At 48.1% G+C, this 20,875-nt stretch overlaps 1 protein-coding gene across 8 annotated transcripts in view; it reads right to left on the bottom strand.

The window, feature by feature from the left end:
- The window catches only part of ADCY7 (adenylate cyclase 7), a 69,027-nt gene that overhangs the window by 37,723 nt on the left and 10,429 nt on the right, over positions 1 to 20,875 (bottom strand). For 5 of the 8 annotated variants that reach the window (XM_077310111.1, XM_077310109.1, XM_077310116.1 and 2 more), the window contains 4 exons: positions 7,526 to 7,633; positions 3,762 to 4,337; positions 1,815 to 2,021; positions 530 to 688 (listed from right to left, as the gene is read on the bottom strand). In XM_077310111.1, coding sequence (XP_077166226.1) covers positions 530 to 688; positions 1,815 to 2,021; positions 3,762 to 3,932 — 537 coding nt within the window. In that variant the 5' untranslated portion in view covers positions 3,933 to 4,337; positions 7,526 to 7,633. Of the gene's footprint in view, positions 1 to 529; positions 689 to 1,814; positions 2,022 to 3,761; positions 4,338 to 7,525; positions 7,634 to 15,001; positions 15,021 to 20,875 lie in introns of those variants that run through there. The other 3 variants (XM_077310115.1, XM_077310114.1, XM_077310113.1) reach the window with 3 other exon arrangements.

The raw sequence follows: 20,875 nt of genomic DNA, 5'->3' as shown, positions 1-20,875 counted from the left end.
TATTATCTGCAGGATCCCGCACAAATTCTAACACTATAAAGGGACCAGGTGGCTTTCACTTTAGCTTAAGTAACAGGACACAGAGGCAGGGTTGTATGTCTCTCCCTGCATGGGAAAGCCTGGTTTTGTCAGACAAATTCTTTCGGTGGTTACAGTCCAACCCAGCAGGTGCAAGGGATAAACTTTCTACAGATGGCGAGCACAGGAGGAGGAGGAGGAGGAGGAGGAGGAGAACAGACACCCTGTGAGGCAGGTGAGGCTGAGAGAGCCCTGATATTACTGCTAGGTCAAAACAGCTTTATCAGTGCTGTGGCGAGCTGAAGGTCACCCAGTTGGCCGCATGCAGGGGAGCGGGGAATCAAACCCGGGTCGCCAGATTAGAAGTCTGTGTTTCTAACCCCTACACCAAGAGCATAAGAGAATCCCTGTTGGATCAGGCCAATGGCCCACGAATCCAGCATTGTGACAGACCAGACGGAGTTGTTGTTCTTGTTAAAAGCATCCAGTTCGCTGAAGACTTCCGACTTACCTGAAACACCAGAGATTTTCCGTACTCTTCGCCGTAGGCCGCGATGGTCAGGACGACAATATGAGACAGAGCGGAAATGCTGCTAACAACGACGGCGTCTCTCATCCCGAAGGGCAGCATGGTGTAAGAAGTGAAAATTATGAACAGAAAGAACGGGACCTGCAAAAAGGAATAAGGAAGGGGCTTGGTCAGGAGTCCTTTTTTCTCCAAACAGTCAAAGTGCAGCCGACTTATGGCCGTAGGGCTTTCAAGCTGAGAGACGTCCAGAGGGAAGTTTGCTATTTCCTGCCTCTGGACTTCCTTGGTGGTCTTCCATCCAAGGACTAACCAAAGCTGCCCCTGCTTAGCTTCTAACATCTGGCTAGCCTGGGCCGTTTAAGTCAGGGCATTTTCCAAGTACCCATCCGAAACTTTTGAGAGAGGCAGCGGATAAACAGCACATAAATGCTGAAATTCCAACTCCCCTCCCCAAACAAAACACCTGTAAAGCAGCACCGGGCACAGAAACTATTTAATCATTGTATGAAAGAGAAGTACACAGAGCCTAGTTTCTCAGAGGGCTAGGAAACATGTGCATTTATCCCACTTGTCAAAATTCCAGAAATTCCATGATGCTGATTTATACACAGTGTCTCAACCATGCCTAGCTTTGGAGTCTAAAGAGAACCTCCACGTGCAAAGGCAGTCTGAGCCCCACCACCAGAAGGCAACGTCAGGGGAAGGCCTCAGCCTCTATGCTCTGTTTTTGGCTGTCTAGAGCAGGGGTAGTCAACCTGTGGTCCTCCAGATGTTCATGGACTACAATTCCCATGAGCCCCTGCCAGCAAATGCTGACAGGGGCTCGTGGGAATTGTAGTCCATGGACATCTGGAGGACCACAGGTTGACTACCCCTGCTCTAGAGGACATGCCATCTTTCCCCACAATGGCCAGTATTTCAGGATACAGCTCTAAATCGGCTTTCCTGGGGTTTTCTACAGCTTTTTAGAGCAGGGATCCCAGTTCAAATCTCTGCTCCTTTGCACCAATTAAAGTCAAACGTCCTGCTTTTAAAGGACGTGGCTTTTCTCCTTTGAACTGGTAATAACAAAGTAGGGAGCAAAATGGCTTTTTGCATTTGGAGCAAGACCGTCTCTTACACCCATCTGAGCAACTCAGCGGCCATGTTCATAGTTTGACTTTCCACACCAAGAACGGTGGGGAGGGCTGGAAGTCATGTATCCAACCCGGGACCCCCTCAAGGAGAGGTCACCCTGACCGATCACACAGTTAGTTAACGTACACACCTGTTCCCATGCTGCGACCTCAGGGGCTTCTCCCTTGTCGAAAACAGACACGTATCCTAAAACCAGCAAGCAGATCCAAATCGCAGCAGCAAACAGCTTCAGCCGGCACCAGAAGAAAGACTCGATGTAAACCAGAACGTAGATGATAATAAAGATCGCCAGAGCCGTGCACACAGTAACAGTGAAGGCCAGGTGTTGATGCGGATCCTGTAGAAAAAGAGAGAACAGCAAGGCACTCACTCTTTAACCCAAAGCCAACCTTATAAGAATCTCCTGGTGTTTCTTCCAGATCATCAGTATCTAATAGAAATCAGGGCAGGTTTCACAGGCATTGGAAAATGCAAAACTGCTGCTTTTTGCATGTTAAAGAAGCCTCTTCCAGGCGACTGAACTGCTGCTGTATCCCTGGCAGGCCCTTGTGGTCCTTGGGAAACCACCTGATGCTCCCTTTTTAGGGTAATTTATGCAGCCTAACTCTGCCCTGGGTCTGGGGAGGGGGGGCTGCTGGACTTAGCCTTTAGAATTCAGCAAAGAGGATTGTCACAGATTCACAGAATCCCTCCCAACCCAGTGCTGTGGGGCAGGAGGTGCGATCCAGGCTGTTCTCCATCCATTTTTGGTTAGGCTGAGAGTGTGCGATTCCATGGCAGAGTAGGGGTTTGAACCTGGGTTTCTCACATCCCAGCCAGGTCAGCTTTTTAACCACCCCACCACGCTGGCTCCCTTTCTCTACCCTGCCCAGATAACTGTGGGAAGTTTGTCACTCCCCCTTCTATCCTGACTGATCTCTCCCCGTGGATCCATCCCTTCCTCTCCCCACAACAAAAACCCTGTGTGGGAGGTGAGGCTGAGAGAGCCCTGATAATACTGAAGAAAAAGACTTGGTTCTTATATGCCGCTTTTCTCTACCTGAAGGAGGCTCAAAGAGGCTTCCAATCGCCTTCCCTTTCCTCTCCCCACAACAGACACCCTGTGAGGGAGGTGAGGCTGAGAGAGCCCTGATATTACTGCTCTGTGAGAACAGCTCTATCACGACTGTGACGAGCCCAAGGTCACCCAGGCAGGGCTGAGAGGGCTCTGAGAGAACTGCTCTAACAGGACTGTGACAAGCCCAAGGTCACCAGCTAGCTGCACATGGGGGAGTGGGGAATCAACCCTGGCTCATCAGATTAGTAGCTGCCACTCTTAACCAAGACACCAAGCTGACCTTTATTAGTTGCTTTTCTGCCTTGTGGTATTCAAGGTGGCTTACAGTGTAGTTAAAAACGCAAACACGCATAAAATCCAAAATTTAAAATCCCAATAAAATCCTGCCAACACCGCTCGGTGCAAGAGACTCTGCTTGGCATGCAGAATGTCCCAGGTTCAATCCCCTGTGTCTTCAATTAAAAGGACCAGGCAGCAGGGGAATTGAAAGACCTTCATGCTTTAGGATGCTTAGGGCTGATCCTAGATGGCCTGTATGGCCCCTTCCAACTCTATGATTCTGTGATTCTATGATTCACCTGAACCCCTGGAGAGATTTTGCCCATCTGAGAAGACAACATTGACTTTGAGAAACCAAATCTCTGACTTGAAGCAGCATAATGTGTTCACCGTGTGTCCAAAGCTAAAGTAGTCAAAAGCCGTCCTAAGTAAAACTGCCTTTCACTGCCTCCCGAGGAGCTAATTCGTTAGCATTGCGTAAAACCGGTGCCCGTCCCCTTGGCAAAGCTCTTTCTCTCCTTCCATGGGAGAGCCCAACTTTTCTCCTCTGAGGTTTCCTCTCTCTGGAAGCCCCCTGCCTCTCAGAATGCGGTGACACCAAAACAAAAACAAAGCCCAAGCCCCCACAGGTTTCCTGCGATGCTCGAGCTGCGATCCCCTTACATTTCGATGGGGACGCATCCTTTGATTTGGGCTCCTCGGCTTGCTTAAGGGGAAACTCAAAAGGTGGCAGATACTCACGTCTTGGACGCAGAGGACCACGATGAGCGTCACGCAGTAGGCGAAGACGATGCCGAGCAGGAAGAGAAGGAGAGGGTGCTGCTGGCTTGAATAGCGGTACTTCTCGTACAGGGGGTCCGTGATCCTGCAGCCCTCGTTTTCGTTGAAGAAATACTTGCCTTTCGTAGGCATTTTAGTCCGTGTCCGGCTCCTCTCCCACCGCAGGCGAGACTGGGCAGTGCAGAAGCCAAGACGCTGTGCCCACTGCCGGTCAGGTCACCACTGGGTCTGCCTCCTCCGGCCGCATGGCCCTCGGCATGCGCCCCTCTTCTTATAAACGCCAAGTCCAGACCTTAGCATAAACGGAACAGGAGAAGCCCCCACCTTCTCCTCCCCCTCCGCTGCCACCCCGAAGCCATGTGCTACCCATCAAGAGTGCCGCACACGGCTACTTCCCCCCTCCCCTCTCTTTTCCTCCCCGGACTCGATCGCTACTTGTGCTCCTGACGGGAGGCTGGTTCTTATTTTGCCACACTCACTCCAACATCTTTCACGAGCTGTCAGCAATTTCCCCAGATTAAGGCTTTGTGCGATGAACTAGAGAGAGAGGGAGGGAGAGAGAGAGAGAGAGAGAGAGGTTTTCATGTATAGCAGGTGTGCTTTTGTCTCCCAAAAAAATAGGAAAAGAAAGAAAGGTGTCTGTTCTTCAGACCCAGGGCAAATATTATTTAACGGAAGCAAAACTCTATTTTCACGCAAGAGAATGAGTCACAACATGTCTCCTTCGATGCTACGTTCCCTCGGCTCATAACAAAACACTGTAACATTATGGAACAATAATTAATAACTTTCTTTTTCTTCTCCACTATTGCAGCAGGAAGGACCGCTGTGCTTCCACCATCTGTAACAATGCCCCCGAATGCACAGTCTCAGAGGCTGTGGATGGACATTTCGCATCCATACAAGCCCTTCCTCTATAGGGGGGGGGGGAGTGGACTTATAGGGAGGGGTGCCAATCCCCAGGTGGGACCGGTTTCCTCCAGAATTACAAGTCCTCTTCAAATGAAAGAAATCAGGCTTGGAATGGTGTAACTCTGCATAGGATTGCATTTTAAGCATAGGAAAGTATTTGGGGGGGGATGGGGAATACCAATGGAATTAACTGTTTCTTGATACCTCAGCCTGGGGGTCGGGACCCCTTTGGGGGTCGAACGACCCTTTCACAGGGGTCGCGGCAGGGCAAGCAACTTGGCTGGAGGGGCACCATCCACACAACAGCCTTGCGGGGTAGATTGAAATAGAGCGTTCGTCTGTCTGGAGCAGCAGAAAAGAGCGAGATCCAGCATGGTGGGACAAGAGGCAGAACTGAACCGAGAAACCCCCGGAAAAAAACAATTTATATACAATCCTGAACAATGGATCTTCATGCCATTGGTCAGTTTCGGTTTAATTTCTGGGAAAGAACACTTGCATAATTTTATGGTTGGGGGTCACCACAACATGAGGAACTATATTAAAGGGTCGCGGCATTAGGAAGGTTGAGTACCACTGCTCGAAGGAGTCCCAAAGCATCTTATAAGCACCTTTGCCTTCCTCTCCCCACAACAGACACCCTATGAGGTAGGTGGGGCTGAGAGAGTTCTAAAAGAACTGCTCTGTGAGAACAGCCCGAAGAGAACTGTGGACTGGCCCAAGGTCACCCAGCTGGCTGCATGCGGAGCAGCAGGGAATCAAACCTGGTTCTCCAGATCAGAGGCCGCCGCTCGTAACCACTACACCAAGCTGGCTCTGAAATAGTAGTCGAGAAGATTTGGGCAGGCAGATGATTTTAAGGACTTGGTAATGTAGCAATGGCTTCTTTAGTACTCAGCAACCATCACTATGGCATCCCTTGGCTCAAATCCCAGTAGGAACAGAGCAGCCTAAGAAAAGCTTGTCGAAAAAACCGAATCTAGGTCATTTGTCTGCCGGTGATAAAAACAGTTACTCAAAAACACACACACACGTAATGGGCAGACGCGGCCGCAGAAAACAGTCCTCAATGGACAAAGCTAGCAAAATGTCGCTGCCCATTTTAAGCTTGGGAATAATATTAAAAGAATCGATGACAGCACCGGAGCAAAGAACACCGGCTAGGGTTTCTAGGGGTCACTGGAGCGGGCCGTGCCCCGTGGAAATTTTATTTATTCACAGGTTGCGTCTGCACTGGGACTTTCCCAAACAGCTAAGAACAATCCCATATATATATATTGTGTGTTTATATAAACATGCCCTGACCCAGATGGCTAGCCTGAGGTTGGCAGATTAGGGGGCTTCAGCAGGATTAGCACTGGTGAAAACTGGCCGGGAAACCACCGAGGAAGTCCCAGGGTGCTATGCAGAAGCCGCCGCCGGCCAGTTACCTCTCTTGCCTCGAAAACCCCATGGGGGTTCAGAGCACCTCCCACCATCCTTCCACTATATAGATGTGGAATGCCGCTCAGCTAAATGGCCATGAACAAGATACTGACTAGACATATTAGCATGCATTTGCTTTTATTATGTATACTAGGGGCCAAGCCCATTGCATACAATGGGTGCTAGATTGGGGTAGGGTAGAAGAACTCTGCGGATGGCCTCTCCCTTCCCCCAGGACCTAGAAAGGCTGCAGACAGCTGTTATGGAACTCACCAGCAGGGGCAGCTCTCACTCAGCAGGAATCTGCAGCCTCCGAGCCTCGGACGGAAGTGGAAGGAGAAGGGAGTGGTTGGGGGTGGGAGACGGAAGGCAATTGGCTGGCCACTGGTCAGGCAGGGAGGCTGGTTGGAGGAGGAGGCACTCGGGGGCGGGACAACCACCCTGAGTGGGTGTTAAGCGCTGAGTGGCACTTAAGCCATGAGAAACGCTCCTCCTCCAAGGCCTTACCAGAAATATATTATGTGGAAATATATTATGTCTCCCCAGGCGGGATTCAAAGCATCTTAGAGTGTTGTTCTCACTGCCAACATTCTCTGGGAATACACAAGGCTTGTAGAGTGCATGATTTAACAGCATAATAGGCTGATTGGCTCAATTGGAGACTTCCTGCTCCTTTGAGCACACTTCCTCCCTGATTGCCTCCAGAACAGGCTGAATGAACACAGAACAGTTGGACAGTTAGTTAGGTCTCTCTCTTCTCTTTCTATACAAAGCTGTTTCTCTTCATAATAAAACTGTTTAATTATTGAGCAGATCGGTGTGGCACTCCTCTTTGCATATTCAAAGTCTGCCAACACATGCTACCACAAGAACCTTGTGAGATAGGCCAGGCGGAGAGTTTATAATGGGCTCAAGGGGACCCAGTGAACTTCCATGGTGAAAACAGGGATTCAAAACCCGGTCTTCAAGAATCTACATCTCAACAGTTTAAATACTACAACTAAAGAATTTATAGACCACTTTCCTTCCTTCCTTCCTTCCTTCCTTCCTTCCTTCCTTCCTTCCTTCCTTCCTTCCTTCCTTCCTTCCTTCCTTCCATTACCAAGTCTGATCCATTTAGGTGTTCCAAAGGAAGGGGTGGGCTTATGATGGTCTCTACAGCTTGACCTCACCTGAATTTCTGGCGGAAGAGGACTGATCTTGGAACACCAGGGCGGAAGCACTTCTTCTAACTGGGTAGAGTTTCTTGGCCTCGGACAGCAGAAGCCCACACAATAGTTATTTTTAGCAAAGAGCAACTACTGCTGACTAGTTTGGGAGTTAACCCAAGTTGGTGAAATATTTTGTCATTCGACCGAAGCAAGAAAACTAATAAAAGCTTCACTTACCTTCTGCAATAAAGGCCTTGATCTTCTTACAATGCCCTGGTTTTAGTCATCCGAGGTCTAACTGTCAACGCCCAAATTGAAAAGATGAAAGCAAAGGCCATCTTGCATCTGTTGGAAGGAGGGGTGGGAGAGGAATAGGTGAGCCCTAATTCCTGCACCTGGGCATACAATGGGTTGCAAACCTACAGCTGGCAAAAGCTAAGATTATTAAGAAGTAATCTCATTGCATTTATGGAGAGCAAATTTAAAACGTGTCATTTGCTTTTGAAGGAGATGGAATCAGAACGGGCCTTATCATATTTGCATCGGAGGATTCGGTCAAAACTCTTCAATCCGGCAACCGATCAGCCCAGGCGAAGGATTTTTGAAAAGGGGGGAGGGGTTGCAATACATTCCAGAACCTTCATGAAACTTAACTATTTCTTTCTCACTTTTTCTTGAATTTTCAAACTCTTTTTCTTTTCTTTTTCTATCTGAAACCAGTGCTTATAGGTTTTCATTGTTTCAATGAGTAGCTTTTTGTATCCTATCTTTTATTTAATATTTTTGGGGGGAGGTAAGAGTTTTGGGGAAGGCACTGGCAAACCACCCTGTATTGAGTCTGCCATGAAAATGCTAGAGGGCATCACCCAAGAATGAGCCTCTTGTGGCGCAGAGTGGTAAGGCAACAGAAATGCTATCTGAAGCTGTCTGCCCATGAGTTCAATCCCAGTAGCCAGCTTGAGGTTGACTCAGCCTTCCATCCTTTTGAGGTCGGTGAAATGAGTACCCAGCTTGCTGGGGGGGGTAACGGTAATGACTGGGGAAGGCACTGGCAAACCACCCCGTATTGAGTCTGTCATGAAAACGCTGGAGGGCGTCACCCCAAGGGTCAGACATGACCCGGTGCTTGCACAGGGGATACCTTTACCTTTAAGAGTTTTGGGGGGTAACCTCCCCCCCAAAAAAACCCTTGTGTATGGCCTTGAAAGGCTCAAACACTCATATGGAGCTTCCTATCTAGTAAATTTCCCATTCAGGCCAATGGAAGGGCAACTTGGGAGGGTCATTGCTCCTGGAGATCTGGACTTACAAGTGATCTCCAGAAATCTCTTCCCCTGGGGATAAGACTGCTTTGGAGAGTCAACTCTACAGCATTAAGCCCCAATAAGGTCCATCCCCAAACCTCCAGGTGTTTCCCAACCTGGAGGTGGCAACCCTATGCTAGCCATATATTGTAAGCTGTGTTTTTGTTGGCTTTTTAAACCTGGGTGTGCACAGATTCTTGAGCCGAAGGGCAAGAACCAAAGGGCCCTTGACATTTCGCCCTTTGGTCTTGGACAAGATACCCCACGGGATTCAGGACCCGCCCAAGAGTCAGTCGGTTATTTTATTCTGCTTGTAAAACATACACGGCGGTTTTATTTTTGTTTAGTTATTGATTTACTTAGTTTATGTTGGAATCTGCAGAATCTGCGGTGTGCATGATTCAATAGCATATAGAGAATATTCTACAGGCGGCATCAGGGGAGATGTATGATTAATATATTCAATTAAGGAACTTCCAGGTATTTTCAGATCTCTCCTCCTAGGTCCTGATTGGCTCAGCTGAAGACTTCCGGCTCTTTTGAGCACATTTCCTCTCTGATTGCCTCCAGAACAACAATTGATCAGATAGACTGTTAGGACTATCTTGATCCTGCCTCCATATTCCATTTTAGTAACCGGTTGCTAATGGATTTTTCTGTCATTTCAGACAGACCCTTCATAGTAGCCACCTGCTAATGGCATTTATTTACCTGCTCAGACAAAGCTACTTGCACTGGGTTAGCAAAGAGTGGTTGAACCACAATTGAGGAAAACCATTTTCTTCTGGCGTAAAATGTCAACAGCACTTCCTGCAATGCAACTTTCCCCACACCCTTTTTCACCGTGTGATCTTACTCAGACGTTTTCTGGGTTCCTTTAACATTCTAAGTTGGGTGCTCTAGCGACAGGACACTATAGCGCTATAGCAGTACCACTGGAGTTCATTGACCATAGAGATCAGAATGAAATCAGCTGTTGTTACTTAGAAACAAGTGGAAAGAAGTAACTCACTGGGCAGCAGGCATTCAACATCTGTCACACCAATCACTGATCCCATCAGCAGCCAAAGCCCAATGAGCAACATTTCCACTTGTTTCCAAGTGACAGACCGGACTTTGCTCACTTCCCACCATATTAGTCATAGCACTGTCCAAGTTAGCCCTGTCACTGGACGACCTGGGTGCCTTGCTATAACTTTATATATTTTAAGTACCCTAAAGCAGGGGTGGCCAAACTGTGGCTCGCCAGATGTTTGTGGCCTACAATTCTCAAGAGTCCCCGCCAACATGGCCAACTGGCAGGAGCTCATGGGAATTGTAGTCCACGGATATGGGGAGAGCCACAGTTCCCCCCCCCCTCTGCCCTAAAGAGAAGTGCATAGCCCTGCTATCACAATTACCTTTCCCTACTCCTTGCCTGCGCAAAATCTGAAAGGGGAAAAAATCCGTACAATTTGAACACAAAACAGAAAGAAAAATCTATCACAAACACAAAATGTGGCTCGTGTCGCTTTGACAAAACATGACTCAGGCATGGAACAGCAAGGAGCCGGCTTGTATCATTATTCCCCCTTCCAACCTGACGAGGATCGGAGGCAAAAACAAAACAAGATGCTCAATAACCAGCAATCAATTAATTCCCCCAGCAATTAATGACAAGACTCGCCAGGCATCTCAGAGCGGCCACTGCTTCTCAGAATACCGCTGGCCCCCTCGGGCAAATAGTTTCCCCGCCACACTTCCACCCCCTTGTGTGCTTCACCTCAACTGACCAACACAGTCCGATGCCCACCCGTTTTCTTCCACCTCCCAGCCCACATTTGAATCCATTTATCACACCAGATACGTCTAGGTAATCGGCTTGTACATAACTCCTACTGAATGTGTCCCTCCGTGGCCCCCTTACACAATTTGCACCAAATGCACACCCCCTCAGGATTAGTCATCCATCTGGTTTTGCCATATGTCTTAGAGCCACCCTTCAAGTTCACTGTTCTTAAGAGTTGGGTTTGGGTTCCCCCTCCCCATCACAGAGACCCTGAGAGAACTGTGGTGGGCCAAGATCACCCAGTTGGCTGCATATATCTCAACGCAACCCACACAACTGGTACGGTTAAATCCATGGGTCAAGGACACGCAGACCCTGGAATCCTTGCAGCTCTTTATTGGTGAAGACACATGAAGACTTCACTGAAAAATCCTTCCAACAAATTCCACAATATATACAGTTAGGGAACAAAGGATCGGCCGGTGGCTGTGGGTGATTGGACATGCGCCAGTTCAAACTGATTGGATCCACAGAATATCCTGTTACAAGCCAACCAGTCAGGCTGCGGCTACTCAGTAGGAATCCACAGAGCCCAGATAGCTCCGTCAGGGCCCTGAGCTCTTCCAGAAACTCATTCCACCAGGTTGGGGCCAAGGTCGAAAAGGCCCTGGCCCTGATTGAGGCTAGATGGATATCCCAGGGGCCTGGGACAACCATCAGATTCTTACCCATACAACATAAAGCCCTGTGGGGGACATAAGCAGATAAGCGGTCCCTCAGTTAGGTGAAACCTAGGCTGCGTATAGCCTTGAAGGTCAGAACCAGGTTTATGATTGAGGCTGGTGCACCAGGAAGATCTGAACCCTCCCCCCTCCCCCCGGATCATGCTTCTGGTGGCTTGAGATCTGGTTTCCTCATGTCTACCCCCACAGTGGTATTTAGGGGTTTTTTTAGTTGTCTATGTCACCACATTTGTCTTGGATATAGGATAGATTATTGTTGACTGTGTATTTTATGGGTTTTTATCAGGGAATTTTTATCTGTTGTCACCCGCCACGAGCCTTTTGGGAGTGGCGGGCTAAAAATCAAATAAATAAACGAAAATAAATAAACGAAAACCTTGAGCTTGATCCGGAAGCAGACCGGTATTGCAAATATGGCAAAGGAGCAGGAAAAGAACAGTGCGAAAGAAGATTGGAAGTGAAGGTCCCAAGCTTCCCAAGTCAAAATGGCTCAGGAAAAGCTCGGATGACCAATAAAGTTGTTCTTTTGAGCTGTTCTCAAGAGGAACCCCACCCGAGTCCTCAAAAGGAACCCAATCAAGGTCATCAATAGTCTGTGGAACTGCGTTCACCTAAGGTAAAGTTCTGTGCATAAGTTTCACACTTCCAACGCGGTGGTGGCAGGGAGTCTTACAGTTCGGCCTGTTAAGTAACTTCACAATTTGTCCTAGGCAAGAGCAAAATGACTTTCGTAACTCTGGCTTTAACAGGCAAGCGAGAAGCCAAGGTGTGAGGCTGCTCACACCAGCGTGGGAGTCGGCCGCAATCTGTGCTTCTCCGAACTCAAGTTCGTGATGCTCGCCAGGCACCTTGTTATGCCGCATGGATAGATTTTCTTTCTTCCCGCCACTGCTAGCATGACGCTGGTGCTTAACCGCTGCACAAATCAATACCCCCAATTAATCTCTCTCTCTCTCTCTCCTTTAAAGTTTACTGTGACCTGTTTGTTTAAAAAAATTACCTCTTTCCAAAAGACAGTGACCTCAACCGTTGGGTGCCTTTTCATTAGGGATACCTGTTTTCCACCCCACAGGCAAAGGGGATCATAATCAGGAATATACAATGGAACCGAATGGGCTATGACGTTACCAAGGAGCAAAAGTGGACTTCCGTTATCCCCTGACGAAAGCATGCAACAAATCCTTCCAACGCAACCTTTCTCAACCAGGGTTTTGTGAAACCTGAGGTATCTTGATGACCCTGGAAGGGTTTCTCAAATGGGTGGGAATCAATTCATTTTGATTATATTCTTAAAATTTGTTAAATATTGATCTCATGATATGACCATTTATGGTCATCAACCCACCCACCCCTTTCCAAAATGGCCAGTGATGGGCCCTTTGTAGGGCAAGCCTTCTGACGAAATGAAAGGGCTTTCCATGGGTGCAATGGCATTGGCAGCCACTGGAAAATCAAGAGGATTACTAAAGCATCTCCATCCCCCCTTCAGGTTTTCCTTCCTTCTATTCCCCTTCTCTTTCTCCTTTCTTTCCCCCCGGGCTTCCTCTCATTCCTTTTTATTCCTCTTCTGCAGTTCTTCTGCAAAGTGAGGAAGGAGGTACTGTTTTGGGTTCTGCCTCCTTTGGCAGCCATTTTGATTTGGCTATGCCTCCCTCCGAGGGCAGCCATTTTAGATTTTGCTCCACCTCTCACGGCAGCCATTTTGGGGCAGCGTTCCCCCACCTCGTCTCAAAATGGCAAAGGTGGCCGCAGCCTCAAAAAGGTCAGGGTTTTAGATTACTCTTTAAACGATTATTAGTTTAGATCAGGTTTTTTTTTGTTTGTGTGTGTTTGTTTTTACCCACGGGTGTGGAAGATGTCCTTTTTGTCCCCTCCTGCATCCAGCACAAATATCTTGGGCCTCTCTCTGAAAGACTGCATGGGATTACTGGCAGTAAGTCAATACTTATCGCATTTGATAAACAAAGATTTGGAGAGATTGGCCTGTTTGTTTTAATCACCGCTACCTCAGGCATTTATAGCCAGTCAACCTTCACGTGGGTGACTGGCCCATCTGATAACAGAGGCAATGATTCTCTTCAACAAACAGGAAGTTAAACATTCCCTCTTTTGAGTAGAGACACAGGAAATGTTGTAATGGGATGGATCTGTCAATCTGCTGTGGGTCGGGACCCTGGACCATTAGGGTTGCCAATAGGGGAAGGAGGGCACTTCCTGGGACTGGGGAGGAATGACGTCACGTACTGATGTCACCAGGAAGTGACGTAGGCACTTCATGGGCAACGCTCTGGCTTTTTGGCCAAACTGTATGATCTTCCCGCGAGGCCCCCAGTGTGCCAATGTCCATCAGCACATCGCATCAATTTGCAGCATGGTGTAGGGCTTAGGAGTGCGGACTTCTAATCCGGGTTTGATTCCCCACTCCTCCCCTGCATGCAGCCAAGCTGGGTGATCTTGGGCTCGCCACAGCATTGATAAAGCTGTTCAGCAGTAATATCAGGGCTCTCTCAGCCTCACCTACCTCACAGGGTGTCTGTTGTAGGTAGAGAAAAGGAAAGGTGATTGGAAGCTGCTTTGAGATTCCTTTGAGTAGAGAAATGCGGCATATAATCTCAGGACAATGCATCCCCTTGGGCTTAATCAAGACCTGGGTTTCCTGTCTCATCATCAGTGCTGATTTCTCCATGTCGACTACCCCTTTGTGCATTACACTTACCCCAGTCATGCCTGCGACTGTCATTAAGGCTCTGAAATTGCTCCACTTTCTAATATATAGAACAGAAGTGAGCAGTGCTTCACAAAAGCTCCTGCCACCAATTTTATTAGTCTTTGAGGTGCCATTGGGCTTTTTCCTACTGCTACAGAGAGACTAGCATGGCTACCCACCGTGATCTAGCTCAGATATATAAAATATCTGCAGACTCTCATAGGTTTAGGTTCCCCTTCACAGCCAGTTTTGCAGCGTTTCCCCAGTGGCCAAAGGCAAAGACATCAACCCCATTCACATAATTTCAAAACGTCTCTTCTGCCTACTTCCCAAACTCAGTTGGCTTAACCAGGAAGGATCAGCAGCTGCCATTCATTTGGCTCTCCCTTCCAAATCAGTAGGGTGCAAACAGAGCACTCTCCTTCCCAGAGATTCAGCAATGTGCAAACAAATGCTCACCAGCAACCAACCTCACATGGACCAAAGTCCAGGTGAACCACGAAGTGATTCCTTCTCCGACACCAACTCAAAATGTTCCCCTGAAATAGAAACACAACACGCAAACACCCCCGGGCAAGATCCGTTCGCGGGAGATCATGACGGACAGCAACAGGGCAAGAGAAACGAAATTGGACAGGCGTAACAGAATTTGGCACTCATTGGGCATCCTGACTGCTATCACACGCTCCTCCTTCACCACGGTCTTAACCGATGTTGCCGCGAGTCCCCTCAGTCTTTGCCCTCCCCTCAGTCTTTCTGCCCTGTCCGTAAAACGGGAACCATGACATACCTGACTAAGCAGTTGCACGGGCCAACATAACAAAGGGTACAAAATAATTCCACAATAATTCCGGGCCGGGGGGAGGGGGGGAGGATCAAATGGCAGGTGTTGGCAGCAACTGGACCATATAAAAACAAGACGCGAATCCCAGGTCACCGAATTAACCGTTTTTGCAAGAAACCGATTTACTAGCAGTTGTTGTTTTTTACCCCTTGCTGCTTCCAAGCAGGAGGGTTAAACAAAAGCCCGGCCGAAAAGCCCAAGACTTTTGAAGCCACTTTCCCGTTTGAAAAGCACACAAGCCCTTCCTGCACCGAGCAATAACGACGGGCACTTATTTCCGTAGCAACAGTGCGCCGGGCCAATTTCATTTCGACTGAAGAACGCTTGACAAGTTACATAACAAAGACCTGCATCGAGGAGCTGCTCCGGCAGAGGTTGGCTTGTCACACAAAAAAAAAGGTCAGCCGCGTAGCCCTTCTAGGTCGACGTTCTGCCACCTCCGGAGCAGGCGGTTCCGGATTTCTACACTCGTATAAGAGAGTACAGTCGTGCACCGTAGCGAGTGTTACGACGAAGGCTGCAATCCTACGGCAATTCAATGGGAATTGCTTTCAAGTAAACATGCCGAAGAAGAGGCCACAGATTATAAAAGGCCCCCCCACCCTTCCGCTGGCAGGTGGCTCATTTCTGGCCAGGATCAGATACTGCAAGAAGGCCAGGGTGCCGGGTAATTCCTCACCATGTTTATTTGAGGCAGTGTCCTTTGTTAGCGAGAAAGGAGGACTGTTTGCCCATCTCTGCAGCCCTCAAGTCCAAGCCTTAGGTTGAGCAAAGCTTCTCCTATGAACATAGGGATCCCTAACACGGCCATTATCAACGGGGCCACGTATCTCCCTGGGGGACCCTGGCACATTTGAAGGGAGGCCACCGCCTGCAAAATGTGAGATGGGGAGCCCAAAGGGTTTATGGGGAAGGCTTGTAACTGAACCGATGAAATACCCTTTTGGTCACGTATGACGTTATTAATCGCCGAAAGTTCGAACCATTATCGAGGGAAGGAAAAAGAAATCATGTAATCCGTTCCCTTGTGTGTATTCGAGGGGACGGGACACGAATGCAGACGCTTCTCTTGGTTGAATGTTCTAAAAATCTGTTTTGCGCATATATAAGGCAAGGTACGTTGAGCATAGTTAGCACACTCTTAGCTTAGGCCTTTTTTAGCCTAGCTCAACATGCAAGTAGCCAGCCAACTGCAGGGTAGCTTCCAATACATATTTAAAATGTATGTGTCATGTACTTATGGAAATACATACATAAAATGCATGTATGGAAATACATAATTTTGTAGCAAGTACAAATATCAAACTTGTTGACAATTAAAACAGGGGGGTGTTGCTGTTTCATAAACAGTAATAAAGGAAATGACATTGCAACAGAAATTAAATTTGGCTGTGCCTCCCTCCGGGGGCAGCCATTTTAGATTTTGCTCCACCTCCCGCGGAAGACATTTTGAGACAGCCATGAGGTCGATTAAGGGTTTTCAAAGTGAGAGATGAACAGAGTTGGTTTGCCATTGCCTGCCTCTGAGGAGCAAACTGGGAATTCTTAGGCCATTTCTCATTCAATTACTAGTCTAAGCCAACCCCGCCTAGCTTCCGAGATCTGACAACATCAGGCAAGCCTGGGCCATCTAAGCCAGGGGCAGCACACACAAAAGCTGCAACATGCACATCCAAGGAGCTGGAAACGCAGCATGTACAAGGAGAGGCGCAATTACACGGAAGTCATAAATAACATTTACAATAAGAGGGACTGGAAACAACACAAATTTCCCAGCAGTGCTAAACTACATAACATTTGCAAAGGCTAAAGGATTTGATGTCCTTGTTAAGTCCTCCAGAGAGGGCAGTAAGCTAAGCTTTTCGATGAGTTCTAATTCTGCGCTTTAACACTGGAGTCTACCTTCGAAGTTTGTTCCTCTGAAGAGGGGCTTTTTGTTTGTTGTTTTTTAAGATCACTGTTGTGTCCCGGGATACTACGCAGAACTATAGTATTTGTGCCTGGGGAGGCAGAGCTGTGCCAGCCAGCCTGGCAGGGGTCAGAGAAGAAAAAGGAGAAACAGTGTTCCTGTGTTTCCCTGGCCCTGATCCAGCTGCTCTCTCATGTGCACAGTTTGCCCTTGAAATGCAACATTAACAGCCTAATTTAACACCATAACTTTTTTTTTTCTTAAAAAAAAAAAAGATCAACTCTTACAGCAAGGTCAAATCTTTACAACCTTATTCAGATGGTTCAGATAGCATCTCAGGTCCTTGGTAACTTATTTTTACTGGCTCACCTTCGCCGGATTGTGTTTGTTAACTCATTGATAAAAGTTGCGCCTCGAGCACAACTGTTGTGGACTACAAAACAGGGAAGAACAGCTTGTTCTTGTTACGGGAAGCCTGCAGCCAATGAAATGGCTGAGCAACTCAAATCCTGTCCCCCAGGGCAACCAACAAGGGACTGGGGGGATTTACCAGGAGAGGGAGGGGGCCCCTAAGCAATGTTACCGGCAATGTCGGCACATCACTTCCGGAGTGCACTGGAAGTTACGTCATCATGGCGTGATGCCGTGGCAACGCTCTGGTATTTGAGCAAAAGCTCTATAGTAAAAAGATGGCTTCTATCATAGAGTTGTCTGCCCAAATACCAGAGTATTGCCCAGACTGTCGCCTAGATGCCATCATTTCCTGTATTTGCCGGAAGTGATGTCACCACGTCACCTGGATCTTCCTCTCTCTCCTGATAAGCCCCCCTCCCAGTCAGCTAATTAGTGGCAGGACACAGGCAGCAGGGGACCCCCTCAGCTCCACTGGTGGGGGGGCTTACAGACCTACCCCTTACACGGGTTGTTATGTAGAGATAGACTATGACGAACCACCCCAGTCCACCTCTTCCCTTTAAGACCCTACAGGGGGTCCTACCCTATAGCTGTCAAGGCACAGTCAACTTTCGGCAGGGGCTCATGGGAATTGTAGTCCATGGACATCTGGAGTGCCGTAGTTTGACTACCCCTGCTGTAGGGTTTTCAAGGCAAGAGGTGTAGCGATGTTGCCTAGCAACCCTGGACTTCCTTGGGTGTCTCCCATCCAAATACTCAAGAGGGCCAAACCCTGCTTAGCTTCCAAGGTCTGACGCGATGTTACTTGGGTTTTGAATTGGGGAGATAAAGACTCCCAACACTGGTAGCCAGAGAGAGAGAAGCACAATCCCTGCTCTCCAAACCTAATAATATAAACAGATTTGCTCATCCCGTCAAAATTATTTTGTCTGAAAACAGGCATCTTTTCTTTTCTGCAACCCCTCACACAGACAGAACGCTCCTTCCCAGGGAGAGCAGAGAGGGAAACCCGCGTGAGGGGCAACCAGAAATGTTATACTAAACTATCCCATTCAGAACAGAAGCTCCGGTTAATTCTTAAGTATACTCCTGGGCCCCACTATGAATCGCTGTGCTAATTCATTGCTTTTCTAAAGAGCAATTAGGCTGCTTAAGCAAATGGAGGAAAGAGGTATTTCTTTTCTTCTTGCTCGGGTGGTTGAAGAGGACGCATTCACAGCAGTGACAAATACTTGTGGATATATGGCTCCTGATAGGCCTGGAGGGGGTGGGAAGGGGAGGGGCCCCAGGTGGGACAGCTCGGCTTCCCAACCATATTCTGCATGATTGCGCCACTTTTGGGGTTTCTCGAAGTGAAGAACGTTTCAGGGATTTCTCAATGGTAAAAAAGTTGAGAAAGACTGATAACCGCTACACCATGCTGCCCCTCCGCACATGAACAGCCTCCTGAACACATGCACGTGGCACACTGTTGTGCATAATCATTTGTGGATATTTGCTAAGCGACACAAGTTCTTCATCTGTGCAGATTCCTTGGATCTTCGGCTCGCTCAAAGCTCCACCACCCTGTCGTCCATCTGTCTTTCTTGCCCCAAAGCTTTTTAATTTGGTTCTCTTGGGGAACGCTACACGCGGCCATTTGAATGCACTGGAGCTATTATGCAGAACAAGTATAACGACATTCTTAGCTCCATGTACTATTTCGGACGGCCGCAACACTTGGAAAGAATGAATAGCTCAGGGCTTTAGTAACCAAACATGACGGCTTTTACGGTTTGATCATCTGTCTCAAAACAGCTTATGCTGAAGCAATTTTTTTTTAATTGCTTCAATAAGCTCCCTAAGTTTGCATGGCCTGACCATGGCTGATTCACACCAATTAATTCCTGTGTGCAACGGTATAAGAACGTAAACGATCACAGGGAAAAAAGTTTAGGGCGTATTCATACAACCGGGAGTTCCCCAGGTAAGCAGTTCCAGAAAATGGCAGAGCTTCTGGCTGGGGACCATGTAGGGTTGCCAGCCTCCAGGTGAGGCCTGAAGATCGCCTGGAAATCCAACCACTCTCCAAACGACATAGGTCAGTTCCCCTGGAGAAAATGGCTACTTTGGAAGGTGGACTCAATGGCAATTATATATAAATGAGGCACCTCCCCTTCCAGGGTTGTCAAGAAACACCAGGGTTTCCCGAAACTCTGGTTGAGAAAAACCTGTTTTAGAGATGCCAGCCTCCAGGTTGAACCCATCTCCTGGAATTACAGCTCCTCTCCAGACCACAGAGATCAGTACACCCTTGGAGAAAATAGATGCTTTGAGGGGTGGACTCTGCAGCACTGTAGCCCACCGAGGTCACGGTTGTCCTCGGGCTCAGAGTTTCAGTCGCTGCCACGGTCGGTCGCTGTAGACAAAGCAAAGCTTTTAAGAAAATCTGAACAGCCAATCCAATTACTCATCGGACGCTCGCAGGGCCAAAGCCTGACCTGAAATCCACTCCCTTTCTATAAACAATTGGCAGGGGCCAAGAAAGCTACTCCCGGGCATCAGGTTGGGAAACCCTGACAACATAATGAGCTTTTGGATGCCATGCGAAGGACAGTCTCAGTGGGGTGGACTGCCCTCAACATGAGACAAGGAGATCAAGATTTTGCCTCTCCTAGTGATTCCAGTACTCCTCCCCTCTCTCTCCCTTCCTCTCTTTTTGGAACCTCTTTTTAAGTATTTTGTGTGGGGACAGGAGGAGCCAACCTTAGCATTGGTTGCATTTGCAAAAATTTTTTGCTTGCTGAAATACTTTTTAAATGCCATTGTTTGTTTTAAGGGGACTTTATTGTGGGCGAATTGTCATCGTTACTGGCCACGAGCCACTGCGTGGGAGTGGCAGGCCATAAATTGAATGAATGAATGAATGAATGAATGAATGACATATGGTACAATTTTATGTTTGTTTGCCATGTTTAACGTGGTTCATTTGTGTAGTTAACATCACAAGAGACTTAATCACATATTTTCCCCCAAACATAAATGGAAGGGTGGGTGTGGTGCATTATTTCCCCCGTGGCTTCAAGATTCCTGGAACTGTACATTGCTACAGAACTTGCAGAAGTCAAATATTCCCTCACAAAGATGAGTGATTCAGTCAAAAATCATTGGTTTGGCGGGCAGGGGGGGGGAGAGCCAAAGAGCAACACTCCCCCCTCTCAGGTCGGATGCCTAACCTACATGGAGAGCAGCCAGACTCTAAATTTAATCCCATGCATTTAAATCATGTTTGAATCAGATAAACCAGTTTGGTTGCCACCACCTTGGTGGCCTTTGATTCAACCCTGTTTCTAGAAACACCCTCGTGGCAAGCAAAGACAGGACTGGCTTGAAGCCGACCCACCGTGTTTGTTTTTAAGTCTGAGATGTGCAACGCAGAGCCTTTCCTTAGAAATCCCTTAGAGCAAAGGGCTTCTTAAAGGCCAGGATCCATCCCAGGAAGAAGCTGAAGAACAGAGTTTGTGTTAGTTCCGTTCGGCAACCGAGACGGTCAGGAGAGTTTCACCTCCAGCTGACATACACCGCCTCTTGTGATGAGGAGTATTCTTGTGTCCCTCGCTTGACCGCAATCGGATGGGGCAGGAGGTTACGTAAGAGAAAGCAGAGCAAAAGTCAGGAGTGCTATCCTCAACAGAGCCACACCCTTCTCAGTTCACTCAAGCCAATGGTCTTAGAAAGGTGTAGCTCCGCCTAGGCCCGCCGTTTTGTGTAGGCGTAATGCCCCAATTTTTTTAGAAGAAGAGCTGGTTTTCACTACTCCCAAGGAGTCTCAAAGAGGCTTACAATCACCGTCCCTTCCTCTCCCCACAACAGACACCTTGGGAGGGGTGGGGAGGCTGAGAGAGCCCTGACAGGGCTG

Source organism: Paroedura picta, chromosome 14 (assembly GCF_049243985.1).
Source record: "Paroedura picta isolate Pp20150507F chromosome 14, Ppicta_v3.0, whole genome shotgun sequence".
Taxonomy (NCBI): domain Eukaryota; kingdom Metazoa; phylum Chordata; class Lepidosauria; order Squamata; family Gekkonidae; genus Paroedura; species Paroedura picta.
This window is presented reverse-complemented; position numbering and strand designations above follow the sequence as displayed.